We start from the raw sequence: 22,088 nt of genomic DNA on the forward strand, positions 1-22,088 counted from the left end.
GCACCAGAAACCCAAATACACCTACACCCCCTTAGAAAGTTCATCACTATTTCTGGACTTTTCAGCTTTGCTCACAGTTTTATCCGTTTGAGGCAAATACATCTCAGGAAATGATTCTTAAACCACCAACAAGAATACACAGGTACAAATCTAATAAAACGTACAGAGAGCTTGTGTGCTAAAAACCACACAATGCTGATGAAAAAAACCAAAGAAGATTTAAGTAAATACACCACATTCAGAGACTGGAAGATTCAACACACTGAAAATGTCGCTTCTCCTCCAAAGGTTTAATGCAATTCTTAAACCTAGTAAGTTTTTAGAGATCTAGACAAGATTATTCTAGAATTTATGCCAAAGATAAAGGAACCAAAATAGCTAAAAATAATCTTGAAAAGTAATAAAGTGAAAGAACCGTCTACTCAATATCAAGATTTATTATATAATTTATTATTAGATATATTATTACATAACAAGATTTATTATATATGGTCATAACTATCACTATGTAATGATACACATACATCAACAGAACAAAATAGGAACCCAAAATGCCCAGCAGATTTTGACAGAGAGCAAAGCAATTTATTGGAAGATGGCCAGCCCCTTCAACAGACAATATGAGAGCAGCTGGACACCAACAGATGAAAATAAAAAAGAATCTTCACCAAAGTCTCGTATTTTATACAAAAATTAACTCCAAATGGATCACAGACTTAAATGTAAAACATAAACCTATAAAACTTAAAAATGTAAAACTAGGAAAAGAAACATAGCAGAAAATCTTTGGAATCTCATGCTAGATAAAGAGTTCTTAGACTTGAAACCAAGAGCCTGAACCTTAAAGTGAAAACCTTATGAACTTAACCAAAATTACAGAACTTACAGATCAGAGAAAATATTCACAAACTACCTATCTGCCTGAAGGTTAGTCTCTGGAATAGATAAAGAAATAACAATATTCAACAGTAAGAAAACAATCCAAGCAGAAAATGGGCAAAAGATAAGGACAGACATTTCACCAGACAGGACATGCACACACACGCACGCAAGCACAAGAAAGACGCCCAACATCATGAGCCACTGGGGAGATGCAATTCAAACCACAATGAGACACTACTGCACACCTCTCAGAATAGCTAAATAAAAAATAGTGACAGTTCCAAATGCTGGTGAGGATGCGGAGAAACTGGTTTACCAGTACATTGTTGATAGGAATGTGAAATGTTACATCCACTTTGGAAAACGGTTGTCAGTTTCTTATAAAATTAAACATGCAACTACCAACCATACAACCCAGAAACTGTACTCCCAGGCACTGATCCCAGAGAAATGGTAACTTAAACACGCATACAAATCTGCATGCGACGGCTTATGTGCTCACACGTGCATGGATCCCCAGAAGGTTCAGCGGTAAAGAATCCACTTGCCAATGCAGGAGCCGTGGGTGCAATCCCTGGATCAAGAAGATCCTCTGGAGAAGGAAATGGCAAGCCACTCCAGTATTCTTGCCTGGGAAATCCCAGGGACAGAGGAGCCTGGCTACAGCCCCCGGGGTCACAAAGAGTTGGACACGACTGAGCGACTGAGCACACCAGCAATAATCAGGTGCTCTTGAATAAGTGAATGATTAACAGACTGTGGCATATCCACACCACAGCATACAACCGACACACACAGCCATCCGAATGATGGAGAGAACCGTGCTGAGTGAAAAGAAGTCACTCCAAAAGGGACATACTGTGTATATAATCTGTATAACATGTATATAATTTATATGTCATGACTGAAATGACCGAGAACAGATCAGTGATGGCCAGCAGTTGGAGACAAGAGAGAAGTAGGTGTGGCTATAAAATGGCCAGATGAGGAATCTTCATGATGACACCAACGTTCTGTAATTTTGTTGTATCTCTATCAGCACCTCGGCCGATACATAATGAGATTATTACCGGCGGAAAATAATTTTAAAATGCCAAACCCCAGACCCAGTGCTATCAAACAACACACTAGGAAGGGGGTGGGTACACAGGATATCTCATTCTTGAGCTTTAAGAGACATCTATATACCTGAAATTGGAAAACCACTGCTATATACCCACTATGCTCCACATGTTCAGAATTCCTCATCAACGCAAGTTCCCACTGACTCAATTACCGTCACATTCCAGTCAGCCTCCTGAGGTCTGGAGTCTAAGACTGGAATGTGGGATTTCCCCAGACCCAGCTCACACGCCCTTCAGCAGCTTGCGTGCCCTCTGTTCCCACAGAGCCACTCCCAAAGCCGCTGGCTGAGGACTTTGCTACTATATTGTTCAGGAGACAATTTTATTTACACAGTATTGGAAGGAAGCCCGCCACACCAACTAAGCGTGTCCACGAACAGGAACACAAAAGCAGACTTAATCCTTTCTCTGAATACCAAGGATTTCCCCCCAGTTGGAGAAGTGTGTGCTTTATCCAAAAGACTGCCAGGCTTTACCCTATGCTAACAGCCAGCTTCCCAATCCTTGTCCTCAATTTCCACACAAATTAAAAAACTGGTAGAAATGTGAAACTTTTGTCAACTATGAAAGCAATGAAAGAACAAAAAAATATTTTAAATGATTAAAATTAAAAGTCATGATTGTATCAAGGGAAGAAAGATGGATGGAAATACTTTCAAATGATAAAATAATCTTGCACTTCATTTTTGAAAGCACTCAGATTCAAGCTCACAAAGACACAATTAGACATTTTCATTCAAGCTGTCTTGCAAAGTACTTTACTGTCTCTTAACCTGGCACTGTATATGTTTGGGGTGAATTATGAAGATACAACAGGTCGAGGACTTTAAAGATAAGATGCAAAACATTCAGCACTTTGATTAGAAACTTAACACTAGTGTGGATTTTTATACAGTGAGACATGAGGGAAAAGATCTGGGGCAATTGTCAGGATTTTTTTTCTTTCTGTATATTACAAATATTTGTATTTAAGTATATTTAAATGTTTAGTCTATAGACTAACAACTAAACTCCTTTGGTGTCTGTGACAGGATGAAATTGATATAAAATTAATATTCTGAATGTGACATTTTGGCATCTACTTAGAGAAAGCCAAACTAAAGTAACTAGTGAGAGATCTCCATGCCTTCCTCAAAAAGCTTTAAGTGACTACAAAATATAGCCCTGGAGTGAATACCTGGTGTGTTTTTCCAAAGCAATCCATGGTGGTGGTTTAGTTGCTAAATTGTATCCAACTCTTGCAACTCCATGGGCCAGTAGCCTGCCAGGCTCCTCTGTCCATGAGATTGTCCAGGCAAGAATACTGGAGTGGTCTGCCATTTCCTTCTCCAGAGGATCTTCCTGACCCAGGAATCGAACCTGAGTCTCCTGCATTGCAGGCCCATTCATTCAATAAATATTTGTAGTACCCAGCACTGTTCTAGGTATTGAAATAGAGTAGTAACCAAACAGATGAGACTCCCTACCTTACTGGGACTTAAAGACTAGTGATGGTAGCAAGCCTCCCCAGCATGTTCCCATGGTATCTCAAAATAACATACTCTTAACTTAAATCCTAGCTATGCCATTTAACAAGATGTGTGCACTTGGGAAAGTCACTACTTCTCCATACTTGCGTTTTGGGGAGAATAATATTTACCTCACTGTGTAGTGAAGACTAGGTGAGGTAATACGATGGAAGTACCGTAAAAGTCCCTGCCATTTTAAGGCTGCTGGACGCACGTTATTTAACTTCTGCATTAGCATGTTCTGGGGCTTCCCCGGTGGCTCAGCGGTAAAGAATCTACCTGCAGTGCAGGAGGCAGAGGAGATGCGGGTTTGATCCCTGGGTGGAAAAGGTTCCCTGGAGGAGGAAATGGCAACCCACTCCAGTATTCTTGCCCAGAAAATTCCACGGACAGAGGAGCCTGGCGGGCTACAGCCCATAGGGTCACAAAGAGTTAGATACGACTGAGATACATGCACACATTAGCATGTTTTAATGGAGAGCTTCTTTCAGAGAGATCGGAGGCCAATACAAATTGCCAACAATACACTGTTTTTTTTACAGATGAGTGACACAGCCTATTCTCATTGATGCCTCAAACATCCTAAGCACCTAAAAAGTGCCTCCTTCTAGTGAAACTTGCTTATCTCTCAGGCATGAACTCCAGGGCTCTCATGATAAGATCTGCCTCACTCCTAAAATTAGGCAGTGCTTATTTTGCAAATACTGATTAGACCATCAAGAGCCAATGGGAGAGGCATGTTATTAGACAGCCCATCACATCAAGAAGAGAATTTTCATAAGGAATTCATTTGTGGCTGCGCCTCCTGCTGGAGACAGTGATAGACAGACGGATGAGCCAGGCATTCTGCAACACAGAAGAGCCATCCACTGGCTGTTAAAAGCTCTCAGATATCGGTCTCACACACCAGCATCAAATAAAAGAAAACCAACTGTCAATAATCGTAATGAAATCAATTTCAGTTCCCTGCAGGCTTTGAACACTAGAGAGCCTGTACCTTTAGGCTTTGAGATCTTAAGACTTTCAAACCTTTCTCACCTGTTGTACTAGAATATCTCCAATTCGGTTGATGATGAAATTCCTGTCATTGCCCACACAGGATTCCTGCCTTCGCTCCTTCATACTATAGAAGAAATGCTTGTGGATTTCAAGTAACTCATCTAAACAGGGGAAGATTTTGTCCACAGTGCTGTGGTCCAGCTGCAGCTCCTCTTTCATCCCTTTCCTGAAGATCTCAGACATGATGAACAGGGTCTGGATGTGATGCATTTCTGTCTGCATTAGCTCTGGAACAGGTGAGCAGAAACAAGCTTTAAAACAAGTATCCCTGGAGGTTAACTAGATTTACTGTGCTGATCATTTTGCAATATATATATATACAAATACCATTAAGTTGTCATGAAACTAACATAATGTCATATGTCAGTCAGACCTCAATTTTTTTCAAAAGTATCCCTATTGACCTAAATTTATAGCTAAACACTGTATGTTACGCCAATAAAAGAGGGAAGGTTTAAGAATAACAATACTCTTCTACTATTAAATCAGCATTGACTAAATCTTTAATGTAAGCGCAAAATTATTCTCTTCTTCCCAGATATTACAAGAGGATATGCAAAAGTTAAGCCCAATACATACAGAATCCAATGTATCACACTTTCATAATATAACCAGCTAACATCTTTAGGTACCTTCAGTTGGGAACCAGTTTTCATTTTGTCCTGAATACTCCATAAAATATAACTTAGTTTGCCTTTTTTTTTTTTTGCATTGAGTAGCACCAAAATTTGAAAAGACCCCGATGCTGGGAAAGATTGAAGGCGGGAGAAGGGGACGACAGAGGAGGAGATGGCTGGAGGGCATCACTGACTCAATGGACACGAGTTTGAATAAACTCCAGGAGCTGGTGATGGACAGGGAGGCCTGGCATGCTGCAGTCCATGGGGTTGCAGAGTTGGACACGACTGAGTGACTTAACTGAATTGAACTGAGGAGCACAATTAGCTTGGTGAATTACACTGAATTAAATACACTAAAGACTATGGTTTTTCCAGTGGTCATGTATGAATGTGAGAGTTGGACTCTGAAGAAGGCTGAGCGCTGAAGAATTGATGCTTTTGAACTGTGGTGTTGGAGAAGACTCTTGAGAGTCCCTTGGACTGCAAGGAGATCTAACCAGTCCATTCTGAAGGAGATCAGCCCTGGGATTTCTGTGGAAGGAATGATGCTAAAGCTGAAACTCTAGTACTTTGGCCACCTCATGCAAAGAGTTGACTCATTGGAAAAGACTCTGATGCTGGGAGGGATTGGGGGCAGGAGGAGAAGGGGACGACAGAGGATGAGATGGCTAGATGGCATCACTGACTCGATGGACACGAGTCTGAGTGAACTCCGGGAGTTGGTGATGGACAGGGAGGCCTGGCATGCTGCGATTCATGGGGTCACAAAGAGTTGGACACGACTGAGCGACTGAACTGAACTGAAATACAATAAAGTTCCTCAATGCATACAACAGTAGGTCCTTTCCATTACTGGATCTGTCTCCAAAGTTCTACTTTCTCCAAGAGAAACCAATGTGTTATGATCAAGGGACATCATCAAGAAAGTGAAAACAACAATCCATGTAACAGGAGAAAATATTTTATAAGGGACCCGAGTCCAGAATATATAAAGAACTCTTATAACTCAACAATAAAAAAACACAACAGTTCAAAATAGGCAAAAGATTTGAATAGATATTTCTCTAAAGAGATATACTAATAGCCAATGAGCAAATGAAAAGACGAGCAACATCATTAGCCATCAAGGAAAGATATATCAAAACTACCATGAGACACCACATTACATATACCACCATAATTGTGATTTAAAGGATGAACAATAAAGAAGCCTTGGTAAGGATATGGAGAAATCAAAACCCTCATACATCACTGCTGTGAATGTAAAGTGTTATCGCTGCTTTGGAAAACAGTTCTTCAAAAGGCTCAACATAAAGTTACCATGTGACCCCCAAACTGGAAACAATCCAAAACGACCATCAAGTCACGATCAGAAGAACAAAGTGTGGTATATCTGTACAATGAACTACCACTCAACCACAAAAAGGAGCAGAGTGCTGAATTATATTATAGCATGGATGAACCTTGAAAACAGTATGCTAAGTGAAAGCAGCCAGGCCCCAGACCTAAATATTGTACGATTTACACCGTATGTCCAGAATAGACAAACTCATAGGGACAGAAAATAGATGAGTGGCTTCCAGGTGCTGGTGGGAGGGGAGCCAAGGGGAACGGCTGCTGCTGGGCACAGGGTTTCTTTCTGGAGTATGGAACTGCTCTGGAATTAGACAGTGGTGGATGGCTGCACAACTTTATAAATGTACTAAAACATTACAAATATACTATAACATAGATTTGTACACTGTAAAGGGGTGAACCTTAGATCTCAATTTTTGTGATATATCCATTTTAAAAATACACCATGAGAGAAAACAAAAATTCACCATTACTAAGAGCATCAGAAGTGTCGGTTCTAGACTAATGAGTACTTCCAAACCCACATACAGGTTTTAAAAAAGAATACAAAATATCAGACATGGAGGGAAAACAAATCAAAATATGGCTTTGTTTATTATTTTATCATAAACAAAACTCTCTACCCATTTATTGTTATTATTATTATTGTATCCTACCACATTTTTAATACCTACTCTGTACTAAGCATCTACCATGTCACTTCATTTAATCCATTAATCCATCATGACCCCAAATATAAGAATGATTTTTTTATCTTTAAAAGCCAATGAAGAAAAGCGGGTAAATGGTTTTCCCTGGAACATAAGAGTTTCTGGCCCAAAGGCCCATGCTCTGAACCACACTGCATGATAATTCAACCCAAACGGGTTAGACTATTTTTAATAATATATGAAATCAAGAAATAAAAGAATAAAATTACAATATAACAAATTGCATGGGAAGTACTAAAGGGGCAGCACCGCCCTTTCCAGGGAAAGTCCCTCCTCCACAGCTCTCGGCTGACCTCACAGCATGCACGCGCATCGGCCAGCTCTCGGCTGACCTCACAGCGTGCACGCACATCAGACAGCTCTCGGCTGACCTCACAGCATGCACGCACATCGGACAGCTCTCGGCTGACCTCACAGCATGCACGCACATCGGCTCATCTGACCTGCATAACCCCCTCACACAGGGGAGGAGGGACCCTAGTCACCACCAGACTTTGTAGTGCTTTGCACACCCAGGATTAGTGAAAACTAAGGGCTATGCTCATATTTAAACTTCAGGTGCCTTCTTGGAACCACTTTTCAGCATCTACTTTATACTTGAAAAATTTTAAAGCTTCGTTTTTTTCCTAACTACTCTATCATCTAACCTTCCCTAATTCAGACTGCCTTCACCCCAAATAGCATGAAACCATGAAACCTCCCACAGTTGCACCCCACACTCAGCACTGCCACTCTCGGTCACACGGGATACTAGTCCCAGGGCCGTCAGTCCCACCCCATCTCTGTGAGTGACCGTCCCTGGCGTGTACAGGCAAACTACGAGGCCGTAAATGCAGCGGCCTTGACTACCCACCTTAAAAACGCGAACAGTCTCTGTGATTCTTACAACAGAAGAGGCAAAAGAGTAGAGACCAGGCCTAACTCAACTTGAAAAGGGTAGAAGAAATCGAACCTGCTTTGTACCAAGCACGTACAATGCCTCCTTTAAGCCTCACAACATTTTGATCCTGAGCCTCATTATCCCCATTTTACAAAAGGAAAAACTGAATTTCAGGTGAGTTAATATTATACCTGAGACTAAGTGACTAGGAAATGGTAGAACCAGAATTTGAACTCTGGCTAGAATCCATGCTCTGTCCTCTGCACCACACTGCTGCAGTCCAGAGACCATGACTGTAATGCTTACCAAAAATGACATCCTGTCTTTGGATGACATCCTTCTCCTGCTGACTACAAAATGAAGGGTCCACCACCAGACTCCAAGATTCCGCTTCAAACTCCTGGGCATCACCGCTGAGGTCACTCCACAGAGATGAATCCACGACATCTAACATCCGTTAAGAAAAGAAAAGCTAAAGTGGGTGAACACGTGTAACACAAACAGACCTTCACAAGTGCCTGTGTTTATGGATTCATCGCCCTAAAGAAACTCGCTATGAACATAGAAATACTGTGATACAGAACTGAAACAACTGAAACCGAACCAGTGCAACTGTTCAGATTATTCATGAAAAGCAAAGCAGAATCAGGTATTAACAGTTGCCGTGTGTATACGCAAAAAAAAAAAAAAGAAGAAGAAGAAGATTCTTTCATCTGTTTGGCTTGTTCTATTTTAGTTTTATTTTTGATAACCTGCAGAGTCCACACGTGCTCACACAGTCTTGAACCCACTGACTTCTTCACCCCACGTTACTCTGCACTGTTCGCTCAACACTGAATCTTGTACATGTCCACTTGGTTTGCTCTTTACTTGCCTTGCTATCCTCAATATAAACACGAAGCACGGTACGAGGCCTTGAGTCACATGTGAGTACAGATTTTTCTGAGAGAATCTGACAACACACACATAGTTTTCCCTTCAGGAAAACTAAATTCTATTTGCCCGAAAGCACCCCTCAGAGAGAATCCAGCTCAGAGAAGTACAGATGTGAGGACAATGGAAAATAAGCAGATACATGGGGAAGAGTCTACCCCTTTCTCTCATCACTCCTCTCCCTTCATTTGGTTTTCCTCTGCCTATTAATACAGCTTGGATACAGCAAGCAATTCCCCAGATTGTCCTCTCTACAAACATGCTTTTTAAAAATGCTTTTATTCCCCCAGAAGTAGGAGGCAACACAAGGGGATAAATATCTTTGAAATCCAGACAAGTCCAGTCTTAAGTAACTGAAATATATATATGTACATATATATATATTAAAGTATGATCCTATTCCAATTCATCAACAGCTGTAAAAAAAAATATTTTAAAGAACAGCAAGCACACAACACATTTCTTTCTCTTCATGATGTTTATGACACATTCTTTGGGGAGTATGTCCCTTTAAAAAATACACCATGTTCCCTTGACCACTATCTGGGAGTCTCCTCTGGGGCTCACTGTTCATTGTTTTTATCAGAAGAACCTGCACCAAAGAGACACCATGAAACAGAATTCTCTTTAACAGAATAAAAGAAAAATGCTTCCATCTTATATCCTTCGGAAAACATCCCTTTCAGCAAATGCTCACAGAAACCCATGTCAGTGCAAGGGCGTCTTCTCCTCACCTTCCGTTAAGAAGGAGTCCGTGGAGGGGGACGAGCCCATGGGCTGTAACATCTCGTCAGAGTGAGACCTGCTTCTCCAGGTGCTGCCGTCATTCTCAGACTCCAAGGATGCCCCCGGCCTCCTGGAGCTGGAGGGGCAAGGAGGACAGTCAGCCCGGGCTGCCACACTGAGACCGCAAGGCATCACACCACAGCGAGCCTTACCTTTCCATGGAGGTGCCTGGGACGCTTCTGGACAAGGGATGCACTTGCCCTGCCATCTCCTTCCTCCCAGTTGGCAGCCCGATGGGCATGGAGGAGGAAGGGTGCAAGGAGAGCCCAGGTGGTGGGACGTCTCGAAACGAAGAACCTGGAAATCAGAATGGACGCTTCATGATGTTTCCAAAGAGGGCAACGAATAAAGGTCGTCACTTAAAAGCCAGAAAGCTGAACACTCCCATGGCGGCTTCCAACGCGTTACAAGCCCAGCCTTGAAACCAGTTTCCTGGCCACATCCCAACACCTGCTTCAAATGTCCCTTCCAGCTCACACCCTCCTAGAACCAGGCTGGAGGCCTGCTTCAGCATATCCACGTGGAGAAACTGGGGCCGGCTGGGATTATACAAACAAACAGAAGATGGAATGGGGAAACACTGGGCCAGCTTGCCCATAAAATCCTGCTGTACTCCTCAGAGCCAGCTGTAAATAGATACCAGGTGCTATTAGCACTGTTAGGAGAGCGCACACCGTGTATATAAACAAGCAGACACACACACAGAGAGCGTCTCGATGGCTTGGAATGACGCTGGGGAGTCTGTTCTTTACGCTGTAAGAATGCCAGGCAGATGAAACCTGCAAGCCAAGCGGGGCCCTTCTCTCTCACATACAAAAAAATGAAATGATGCTTCAGTACCTTTCTGGTCAGTTTAAAATGTTATGGGCATCTACACATTTGCATTTGATGTGTATTAAAAGTGACTCTCCGAAAATATTTCAATCCTGTATGATCGCTTAGCACACACCTTTCTCAAGTAAAGGGGGAGAAAGACTTATATGGAAACCTAAGACATTACAAAGGATTCCACACATGTATGATTTAATTTTATTCTCACGACTCCTAAGTCAAGAGAAGGAACAGATGGTATTCTATCAAGTCTAAAATGCTTTTTAATTATTTTGATGTTTCACCTTATGAATCTGAGGAGTGTCTTCCAGCTGAGGTCAAAGGGACTTCTGGTGAAGAAGCAGGGGTGTGACCAATGTCACACCTGCCTGCACTAGCTTTCCCGTGTGTAACATCACATGCCATCACACGTTGCCATCAATTTGCATACTTCCCTAACACCCCTGATTCAAATGGCTTTTAAAACACCGATCACACTGTTGCAGCACTGAAGTGAAAAGTGACCACAATCGTAAAGTGCCTGCCACAGGGCAAGCTCTGTAACATGTGAAGCAGAAGAAACTGGGAGATCTCTCACGTCAAATCAAAGGATTTTCAAACTTAGGACGATGGTCTGTCTGGTTCTTGCATGCAATGTAAAGACTGTCAAAGGCTGACAATTACTTCAATCTCAACCATGTATAATTCAAGAAAAAACAGAATCACTGAGTTTAACCACTGTAAACAAAACACAAGTATACCCCGAAATTTCAACGGTCATTCTAATGGAGCTGATGCAATCACAGCCTCAGGCTGGCTGCGGAAAAGTACCAGGTTGCTCTGATAACGAGTAACAGAGACTGATAAGAATCTATAGAATCTTGAGGACTTTATCCTAATCTTGTGATTCTTAAGAAGCACGTATTATGTACTGGTCAAGATAAATACATGCCACTACTAGGAAAACACAAAATTATGTACATTTAATGTAGTGTTCAGGCTTCCCTGGTAGCTCAGCTGGTAAAGAATCCACCTGCAAGGCAGAAGACCCTGGTTCAATTTCTGGGTCGGGAAGATCCACTGGAAAAGGGATAAGCTACCTAGTCGAGTATTCTTGGGCTTCCCTGGTGGCTCAGCTGATAGAGAATCTGTCTGCAATGTGGGAGACCTGGGTTCAATCCCTGGGTTGGGAATGTCCCCTGGAGAAGGGAATGGGTATCCACTCCAATATTCTGGCCTGGAAAATTTCACGGACATGGGGTTGCAAAGAATCAGACGCAACTGAGCAACCTCCACTTCACTTCACTTCAATATAGTGTTTATCTTTCCTCCCAAGACCTGTTATCAATAGTGCCTATTACACTAATTTGCATCTTACAATTGAGGCAACATCATACCACCTCCATTCAGCCTTCCCTAATATAAAAGATCACATAGTACATGCAGCACAAAGGCTACTAAGCTGCCAGAGCTTCTGCCATTCTTGCCTTCTTTGCCAAGAAAAACTATGCCAATTATGCCCAGCATGAGGCTTCCCTGGTGGCTCAGAATAAAGAGCCAGTGTAGGAGACTGCCCATGTAGGAGACTCAAGTTCAACCCCTGGGTTGTTAAGATCCCCTGCAGAAGGAAATGGCAACCTACTCCTGCTAGAGCATCCTAGCAGGCTACAGTCCATGGGGTCACAAGAAAGTCGGACACAACTTAGTGACTAAACAACAACAACATGCCCAGCATATGTTATGAAAGAGGGAATAATTGGGCAAATGAGAGAACTGAAAGAGGGGGGGAATGTGTGGTATGTACGAAATGGAAAAAAGTTCTTGCCATTTTTCATATCACTTACTTCCAAGGACGGTCTGTGGTTTGTTCTTATTATATTTCTCTTGGAATTTCTGTAAAGAACATTAGAAACACAGAAAGAAAGATCAAAGCACCACTCGACTACAAGAACATCCACAGGTAAACAGAACAGGCTTCTTATCTTTGCCATTTGCGTGTTCTTTTATTTCAAACAAAGAGGAATTCAAAGCAAAAGACATAAAACGCAACAAAGAGAAAAGTGTTACAACAATGAGATGTGCACATTGTAAGGGAGGTGCGCCTCAAGAACAGGTCTCAGCAAGAGCCCAGCTTTAGTAAAAGCCTGAGGGGACCGCAAACCTCCAGCTCCTGTTGCAGCCCAGGCTCAGACAGCAGTCATGGCAGCGCTATCTCCTTCCTACTTGTTCCTTCTGTTCCTGGCTACTCCTCCCACCTACAGGACACGATGACCTTGAGCACTGAAAGGTTACCCTCAACTTTGTGACCTGACAAAATGTGTGTTTCAAATAACACAGAGTTGGAGACCGCACGTTTCCCCCTGAAGGATCCTCGTGCTCACTCACATGCATTTCTGGCCTGGGTTTCCAGTGGGAGACAAAGGACCATGATGATAAACCCCTCCATCTACTCAAGTCCACCCCCAGACACTGAGAATGTTCCTCAGTGTTTGGTCCAGCACACCTCACAGCGTGGTTTGGGGACCTGGGAATACATCAGAAATGCAAATTCTCAGAACCACCTCCCAGACCTCCTGCATCAGGAATTTTGGGAGAGGGGCCCAGAAATCTGTTTTTTAACAGGCCCTCCAGGTGACTCTGATGTTGGCCAGTATTTGAGAATTACTGCTCTAAACTTAATTTCCACACTTGCAAGGTTTGCAATGGTAAACCAAGTAGGTCCTGACAGAAAATCTAACCCACCCATATCATGTACTAAAAACAGAACGTTCCCTCTATTTCTACAAGTGCATAGTTAAGTGAATAAGTATACACTTTGAGCACGTGTTGTTTTATCACTACAGTGACCACTTTAAAAATAGAGACAATAATAGTTAGTAGATCTAAAAACACAAACAGATAACATTGAAGCAGCAAGCTACATACAAGCATGACTGAGACGTTACCTTGGTACACAGAGGGGCAGCATCTTTACAGACTTTATGCACATTTCCATTACAGTCTGGAACAAAAAGAAAACAGAGTAAAGTGTCCATCTTACTTAAATTAATCTGCAAAGTGAAATGCATAAGACTATATCATGCCTTTAAGGATCATTATAAAAGTAACAATCCTTGGACATCAAGGAGATCACACCAGTCAATCCTAAAGAAAATCAACCCTGAATATTCACTGGACGGACTGATGCTGAAGCTGAAGCTCCAATACTTTGGCCACCTGATATAAGGAGCCAACTCACTGGAAAAGACCCTGATGCTGGGAAAGACTGAGGGCAGGAGGACAAAGGGGTGACAGAGGATGAGATGGTTGGATGGCATCACTGACTCAATGAACATGAGTTTGAGCAAGCTCCAGGAGATGGCAAAGGACAGGGAAGCCTGATGTGCTATAGTCCATGGGATCACAAAGAGTCCGACATGACTTAGCGACTGAACAACAACAATAAAAATTACACGTAAACATTAAAACTATTTAGAGAACTTAAAAAGGAAAGAAAAAATGTTTAAACCACATTCTTGTCCCACCACTGGAGCAGAACACACTGTTAATATTTTAATTTCCTTGGAGATATTTCCCCCTTGTGCACAGGGTCTTACTGATTACGACAGCTGAAACTATGCCTGACACACACTTCTGTTTCTGCCTGAGAACTCATGTAGAGCTCCGCACCCTTTACTCATCAGGGACGTCTTACATCTGGCAACTGCCCTCACACACTGGGGAAAATGCCTATGAGGATGGAAAGAAAGGAAAATGTACAACAATGCAAGAAAAAAAAGAGTACTGTCAGGCTCTGAGAGAATTCCTACTAATCAGAGGAAACCAAATTAAAAGAGAACAGTTAGCAGCTTGCCCACATGTTATTTCATGAAACAATGTGGCCTCACCTCACTGAAAGGCGGAAGGGAACACTTCTCCTGCCCACAGGCTAGGCTCAGAGACCTCCCTGCATGGGGACAGCTTCCTGCCAGACTGATGTCTTTCTGCCCTCTCCCCCCTTCCACTCCACCTGGCCCACCAAGACGCCCTCATCCCATCCACCCCCACCCCTACACGCTGTGTATAGACAGAGGAGCCTGTGGTTTATCAGAAACTCCATGAGACAAATCCTTCTGGAAGGGGAGACTTTCTCACTAAATTCTGTCTAAGCCACACTGGACAGCAGCTGCGGCGCCGTGAGAACTGAGCAGGACACTGAGCCCACACTCTTCCCCCCCGCAGGTCTCCCGAGGCATCTAGTCAACACCTCAGTGGCCAATGAGCAGAAGCCAGGCTGTCCACGTACTGGCCCTGCAGGCAAACAGTGAAATGGGATACTTCCTCCTCACCCCAGAACAAGGGAATGAGACAGGAAAAAGGAGAAGCCAGGAGAGACCACCAAACCAAGTTATACTGAAAATTCACAGCAAGAGGTAGCCACTGTATATTCCAAAATCCAGAAAAAAAGAAGAAAAATGTAGATATGCACCATGCCCCCCCCTTCCCCAAGATACACAAAACAGACCAAAGGCCATGTAGGGAATACAGGATTTGACCACAGGCCAACAGGATGAGAGGCAAACGGAGCTTTGTGGGACAAGAAAGCACTTCAAGGAAGAAAAAGAGCAAGAGCGGAACTTAAGCTGAACTGAGAAGAATCTATGTGACAAAGTATCAAAGCAGCACTATGGAACTGAACTTGAAAGGCTCTCTCCAGAACGTGGAGAGAATGCAGCATACAATTATTAAACAAAAGACGTCATACAAAGATGACAGATAACAGGTCACATTTCTCCAAGGAAGAAATCAAAAAGATGAGACCAGAAGTGGCAACTGACAGCTACAACTGACAAAACCTTTTATAAGGCTTAAAGAGAACCCCAAAAAAGGCAAATAAAAGTCTTAATGTTTTCTAGGGAAAAACCATTAAATGGCACCTATTTTTAATAGACACATTCTGACAATATCTATATGATTAAAAAATTAAAAGCCCTCTTAAAAAAGTTAAAAGTTCTCAGTATAATACTGCTGCTGCTGCTGCTAAGTCGCTTCAGTCATGTCCGACTCTGTGTGACCCCATAGATAGCAGCCCACTAGGCTCCTCTGCCCCTGGGATTCTCCAGGCAAGAATACTGGATTGGGTTGCCAGTTCCTTCTCCAATGCATGAAAGTAAAAAGTGAAAGTGAAGTCGCTCAGTCGTGCCCGACTCTTAGCAACCCCATGGACTGCAGCCTACCAGGCTCCTCCGTCCATGGGATTTTCCAGGCAAGAGGACTGAAGTGGGTTGCCATTGCCTTCTCCAAGAATACTACTAACTGCCTAGATATAAGGGAACAGTATTGGTAGAATCTTCAGAGGAAAAGGTTTGGTTGAAGAATTTTTATTTAGCCAGATAAAACTGGCTACTGTGTGAAACAAAGATATAACCTTAGATACACAAGATTTCAGAAAACAGGTTATTCCAATAAACTTCTTGGGGACCTGAAATCCTATTGCCTATTAAAAATAGAATCAAAATGAAGAGTCAAGAATGGATCAGCTTTACTGAAGGAAAAATACAGCAAAAGTAAGCACTGACACCAAACAAAAGTACCGCAGCTTCAAAGTCCCTGTAAGTAGAGATACAGAACTGAATACAAATAGCAAATTATCATTGAAACATAAAATTATTCCTAAAAAATGAAACATACATTATAAAAATAATAACAATTAATTCAGTATACTCATAGAGGCACTGGGGAGGGGAAAGAGTAAGTATAAGGGAAATAAGAGTATTAAATTATAAGCCTTCCACAGCTCCTTATTAATACTTCTTATTAGTAAATATTAAGAGAGTCTACCTTGCCAAATCCCTGGAGAAGATAAAAGCCAACAATATATGGTCTAAACCAGACATCAAGGAAAACAGCGAAGAACTATGAAAGACAGTGGACAGTTGCAAAATTAAATGTAAATAAGGAAAAAATGCTTAATATAAAACAAGCTCTCTCAGTTATATTATAATTACCTATAGCTAACTTAAAGACACACACCTCAAATTAACAACACAGAAATAGTTAAGAGGAATACAGACAAAAAGGAAGTCAATAGAATATCAATTTTAGACAATGTAAAATTCTCATAAAAGGCGTTTAACTGCCTTAGGGTAATTTTAAGTTTATGAAAGCTAAATTTGCAGTGAAGATGTGATTAGTAAACTTCTGTGCATCAAATCATGTAACATCAAAATGTAAGCAGTGAAGTCTATTTATAAACAAGGAGAATTTTATAGAAATATTTGTGGAAAACTAGCAACTCAGGCTTTAATAAAGAAGAATAAAGACACCACAAGATTTTGAATATTTATATTATTTGTTTTATATCATATGTTTTTAAGATTAGATATAGTAATATTCACAGGCAGAACAGAATACACATCTGAAGAATCTCGGCTTAGTCCAGTAAACCAAAAACACCCAGAAGTCCTCAAGTGTACATGTGAGGATGGCAGCAGTACTTCACTAAGAGGAAGGTGGGGAGAATACCCACAATAAACTGCGAAAGTAACAGGAGAGAGGGGAAGCAAGCGCAGTTTGCTCTCAACAGCCCAGAAGCGCTGATGAGAAGCCACCAGAGCAGGAACCGCGAGAAAGGAAACGAAAGAGGGGCCGCACAGACGAGGGTGACAGAAAGAGGAGGAGCTGAGACTGACATGCCCAAGTGTCTAGCTGGCATCACAGACCCAGCAGGAAGGACAGCCTTCTGCAGGTGGACCGTGAGGTCGGTTTCAGACACATTGGTCGGGGCGACAAGAAAATCTCTGGACAATGGTGCCCACAGACGGGCTGTGATGGGGACAGTATTGTTTTATACGGTAGCTCTGCCATAATTCTCAAGCAGGGCCACAAGTTATATGGGGGCTCAGCCTCCCTAGGCAACTGGAAATACGGAAGTAGCAACTGAGGCGTAAAGATGTTCATCGGGGAAGAACAGGTCTAAATACCATATTTTAGAATAAAAGACTGGGTGCCTATACTTAGAAACAATAAAGAGGAAAGAACAAGTGCCTGAGAGCCAAGTTTGGAGGACACTCAAAGTTAGGGCAAAGGAGGTGGACAGAGGAGCAGTGTGCTCTGGAAAAGGGGACCTCTTTCTGCACGGAGGGAAAATAGACATGGAAACAGGAGAGGGAGCAGGGAGTCTGAGAACAGTAGCGAGGCAAGATGCTCAGATATGACTAGAAAGTGACTCCGTGCTCCCATCCAGGAGAGGACTTCTGTTAAGTAGTAGGGACAGAGGTCAGAATCAGATCATTAAGGAAGAAGTGGCAGGAGTGGACACCAGAGCAGTGGGTGGAGGCCGCCCAACTTGAGGAGTTCATCTAAAAATGAGGGGAAGGCTTCCCTGGTGGCCCAGTGGTTAAGAAGCACCTGCCAGTACAGGGGACACGGGTTCGATTCCTGGTTCGGGAAGATCCCACATGCTGTGGAGCAACTAAGTCTGTGAGCCACAGCTACTGAACCAGCGCTCTGGAGCCCGCAAGGCGCAACTACTGAAGCCTGCTCACCCTACAGCCCGTGCTCAGCAACAAGGGAAGCCGCCACAAAAAGCAGCCTGCGCATCGCAGAGAAGGGCAGCTCCCACACATCACAACTGGAGAAAGCCCGCACCCAGCAGTGAAGACCCAGTGCAGCCAAATATAAACAGATCAATCAATCTTAATTTTCTTAATTAGTAAAAAAAAAATTTTTAATGAGAGGACAAAAAGGTCAGGGATGCGGCTGGGGGTCAGATGAAGGGATCTGACCCTGTGAAGAAGAAAGGAGTCGCAACTGATGAAACATGTGCCATCACGCCAGTAAATTGACTGCTGACGTGGAAGGGCAGCGAAGCAAAGTCGCTCAGTCGTGTCCGACTCTTTGCGACCCCATGGACTGTAGCCTACCAGGTTCCTCCGTCCATGGGATTTTCCAAGCAAGGATACTGGAGTGGGGTGCCGTTTCCTTCTCCAGAAGATCTTCCCAACCCATGACTGAACCCGGGTTTCCTGCATTGTAGGCAGACGCTTTACCATCTAAGCCACCAGGGAAGTCATGGAGGCAAGCCATTAACAATCCACAAACAATCCTTTCCGCAAACTTCCAAAAATTTAGCAAAGTAAATCACAGCTAGACTGCTGGATGCTATTTTTTAAATGAACAGACTTTATTTTTTAGAGTAGTTTTATTCTTTTTGCTTGATGCTACATCAGGTCCCATAAAAGAAAGAAATCAAGTCCCCAAGGAAAGCAACATTTAAACATGCAATGAAACTGGCATCTTACGGACAATGTGTGAATGGATACATTCACATTTTCAATCATTTTCTGGCAATTTAATGAAGAACTTTACATATAATCTTCCCCTGCTCTTCACCTCCCTTTGTACTCCCATGCCACTTCCAAAATGTTTCCTGAACTCTGGTCACCAAAGTACCACAAAATGTATTTCATCTGCCTGGGCCTGAATTCTCTTGCACTGAGTTCTTCTTTCATTCCACAAATATTTACTAAGCCCCTACTATGCACAGGCAATATCCCAGGCACTACAGACATAGCAGAGCACAAAATCAACAGACAAAAACCCACCCCTCATAGAATTTATAATCTGGTGAAGGAGACAGATAATAAAATTGATACAGAAAACAGAGAGCAAGTTAGATGATGTGAAATGCTATAGTGGGATGAGAAAGAGGAAAGGGGGATAGGCCAATAAGCCAAGCAAAGGGTGGTCGGGAAAGGCCTAACTAAGGGGTGCTATCTGAGCAGACCTGTAGGAGGTGAGGGGGCAAAGCACTCGGCTGCCTGTGGCAAGACTGCTGCAGGCAGGGGGATATGCAGGAGAGCCCACAGGCAGGAGTGCACCTGGAGCCTGGCATGCTGGAAGAACAGCAAAGATGCCAGAGGGACTGAACTGGAGGAGTCGGGGAGGGGACAGGAGGAGAGACCATGGGGGCCTTGGAGCCATTGTCAGGGCTCTGGCTGTCCCAGGGGATGACAGGAAGCGTCAAGAGGATCTGGAACACAGGGATCAGTGCCTTGACAAACGCTCTCAGACTGAGGTTTTGAGAACTATACTTTCTAAAGTAAATGCACAAGGGAACCAGTTGCAAAGCCATTGAGATGGCAGCTTTAGACCAAGCTGCTAACAGTGCCAGGTGTGAGAAGTGGCTGAATCTAAACATTAATATATTTTGAAGCTAGAGCCAAGAGTCATGTTGAAGGCTTGGATGTGGGAATAATTTTGGCACAAGCATTTGGCTAGAAGGATGGGACTGCCATTAACTAAGAGGGTCAGCTTGTAGGTGGGCACAAAGGGGAGTGAGAGGAGCTCCAGGGGGTCACATAATATTTGTGACACTGTTTAGACATCCAAGTGGAGACGTCATTAGGCAGTGAGGTATGCAAGCCTGTTTGGGGAAAGACTATCACACGTGGACAAAAAGTATGAGTCAGCCATCACAGGTCGCTGCTTGCTAATGGAACCACACGGAGACATAAAAACAGACATCTGTGTGCACACACTGAGCGACGGCACTACTCTCAGGATGCTTATCCTCACAGGAGGTGAAGCATGAAGACATCCCACGTCTCAGGATGTTTATTCTCGCGGGAGGCGAAGCGTGAAGACAGCCCACGTGGGGCCCAAGAACTTACTGGAGCACTGGAATGACTCTTTCCCCAGGAGCGTTTTATCGCAAACCAAGCACTGCAGAACCCCAGAGAAAGTTCCAGGGACAAACTGATGTCGGGTCAGTTTCTCTTTGTCTTTGGCATCTTTGCCTTTTGTCTTCAGGTATGGCAGCAGCAGCAAGGTGGGGAAAAAACAAAAAAAGAGAAATGCTCAGAGCCAGCCAACGTACAGAAGTCATACAAAGTCTTTACGTGTTCTATCAGGATTGAAGGACTGCACATCAAGAGATACGATGATGCCAAAATGTAACATCTACCAGGATGAAGTGGTCTCTGTATTTCCAATGACTTCGAAAATACCCCACAAGAAATACAGAGATGCTTAAATGTGTGTTTATAAAATCTATGGTAAGGGAATTTAAAGGGAAGGTGCAAACTATACTTAACTGCTCAGAAGCTGAGCCATTCATACTTTTTAGACAGTAGCCATAAAACCTTAATTACCTTTGCTTTATTCCGAGGGCTGGTCATCCTATTCATGAAGAAGCTAAACGTTCGGCTCACTTTGTATTTTTCAGATTCTGATTTGGCAGGTATGATGTATTTATCCCACTCTTCTTCCTGAATTCTACAAAAAAGAAGCTGTTATCCCAGCTTATAAAACTTATCAGAGGTAGCAAAAAAACCAGGAGTCATACATACATATGTGTGTGTACAGACAAATACACAGATGTATTTTACACATATATTTTTGTGTATATATATTATACATATATTTAAACATATGTATTTTTTTCAGCCTTTAATGGTTATTCTAAAGATAAGAATAGAAACTATCAAAAATGCATCTTATATTTATTTGAACAGGTATATGATAAAGCAACTATCTCACAATGAATGCTAACAATTACAGAATCTAGGTGGTGGAAATAGGTATTCTAGTATATAATTCTTTCAGCTTTTCTGAATACTTTAAAATTTTTTATATTAAAATATTGGAGAAATAAAGGAAACCCTAGAATCACAACTTTATTCTGAAACCGTTCATCTCCCTGTTTGCCATGCCAATAGCATTTTTCCAGCACCCAGAAGCCAAATAACTAATGACATGAAACTGGGATTTTATTTATGTTTGGAACAGAGAGATAATACTCAGAAGACACACATTTCTTCATCCGTATAGCCTGAGAAACAGACCATCTGCTTCAGGGTTCTGTCTCTCCCACTCAGTCAGGTTTTCTGCAACCTGAGATTCTCTCTGTTGGAAAGGAGAAAAGACTACAGAAACTCCCTCAAAATAAGAGGCAAGCTAGAGGTAACTGTACCCAGTCTTTGAACACACCGAGTATCATTTATTTTCCACTAGTCCACAGAATCACTCTTTAGGAGGAAAAAAATGGTCCCAGCTATGAAAATAAAATTTCCCTGGAACTTTCTTATTTTCCCAGAACTGTCTCTGATCTTCTGATATTTCTAATCTTATCACAGAGAGAGAAAGCATGAATATATTAAAGATCAAGCAGATAACATTTCTGTAGACTATCTCCATAATGAACATTTCATAACCAATGTCTCTCTATTCCCCTCAGACTTCTCATTTTTCAGTGTTAGTGGCTAATACATTCATCTCTGGGAAATACTTTTCAAAAGCAAGCATACTATAGATATGTATGAAATGTAAAATGACATCTTTCTAGGACTTCAATTTTTCCTATCTAAACAAAGACTAAATTATTTCTAAGGTTCTTTCTCATACTTAAATATAACATGTAATTACCTGGTACACATTAA

General features: G+C 42.4%; 1 protein-coding gene across 5 annotated transcripts in view; it reads right to left on the reverse strand.

The window, feature by feature from the left end:
- ARHGEF28 (Rho guanine nucleotide exchange factor 28) overlaps positions 1-22,088 on the reverse strand; it is a 344,574-nt gene that overhangs the window by 71,228 nt on the left and 251,258 nt on the right. For 4 of the 5 annotated variants that reach the window (XM_018065568.1, XM_018065569.1, XM_018065571.1 and 1 more), the window contains 8 exons: positions 20,802-20,925; positions 20,322-20,454; positions 13,614-13,669; positions 12,513-12,561; positions 10,011-10,155; positions 9,807-9,934; positions 8,446-8,586; positions 4,553-4,800 (listed from right to left, as the gene is read on the reverse strand). In XM_018065568.1, the coding sequence (XP_017921057.1) occupies positions 4,553-4,800; positions 8,446-8,586; positions 9,807-9,934; positions 10,011-10,155; positions 12,513-12,561; positions 13,614-13,669; positions 20,322-20,454; positions 20,802-20,925 (1,024 nt within the window). The remainder of the gene's footprint in view (positions 1-4,552; positions 4,801-8,445; positions 8,587-9,806; positions 9,935-10,010; positions 10,156-12,512; positions 12,562-13,613; positions 13,670-20,321; positions 20,455-20,801; positions 20,926-22,088) is intronic. The other variant, XM_018065570.1, reaches the window with a different exon arrangement.

Source organism: Capra hircus, chromosome 20, assembly GCF_001704415.2.
Source record: "Capra hircus breed San Clemente chromosome 20, ASM170441v1, whole genome shotgun sequence".
NCBI lineage: Eukaryota > Metazoa > Chordata > Mammalia > Artiodactyla > Bovidae > Capra > Capra hircus.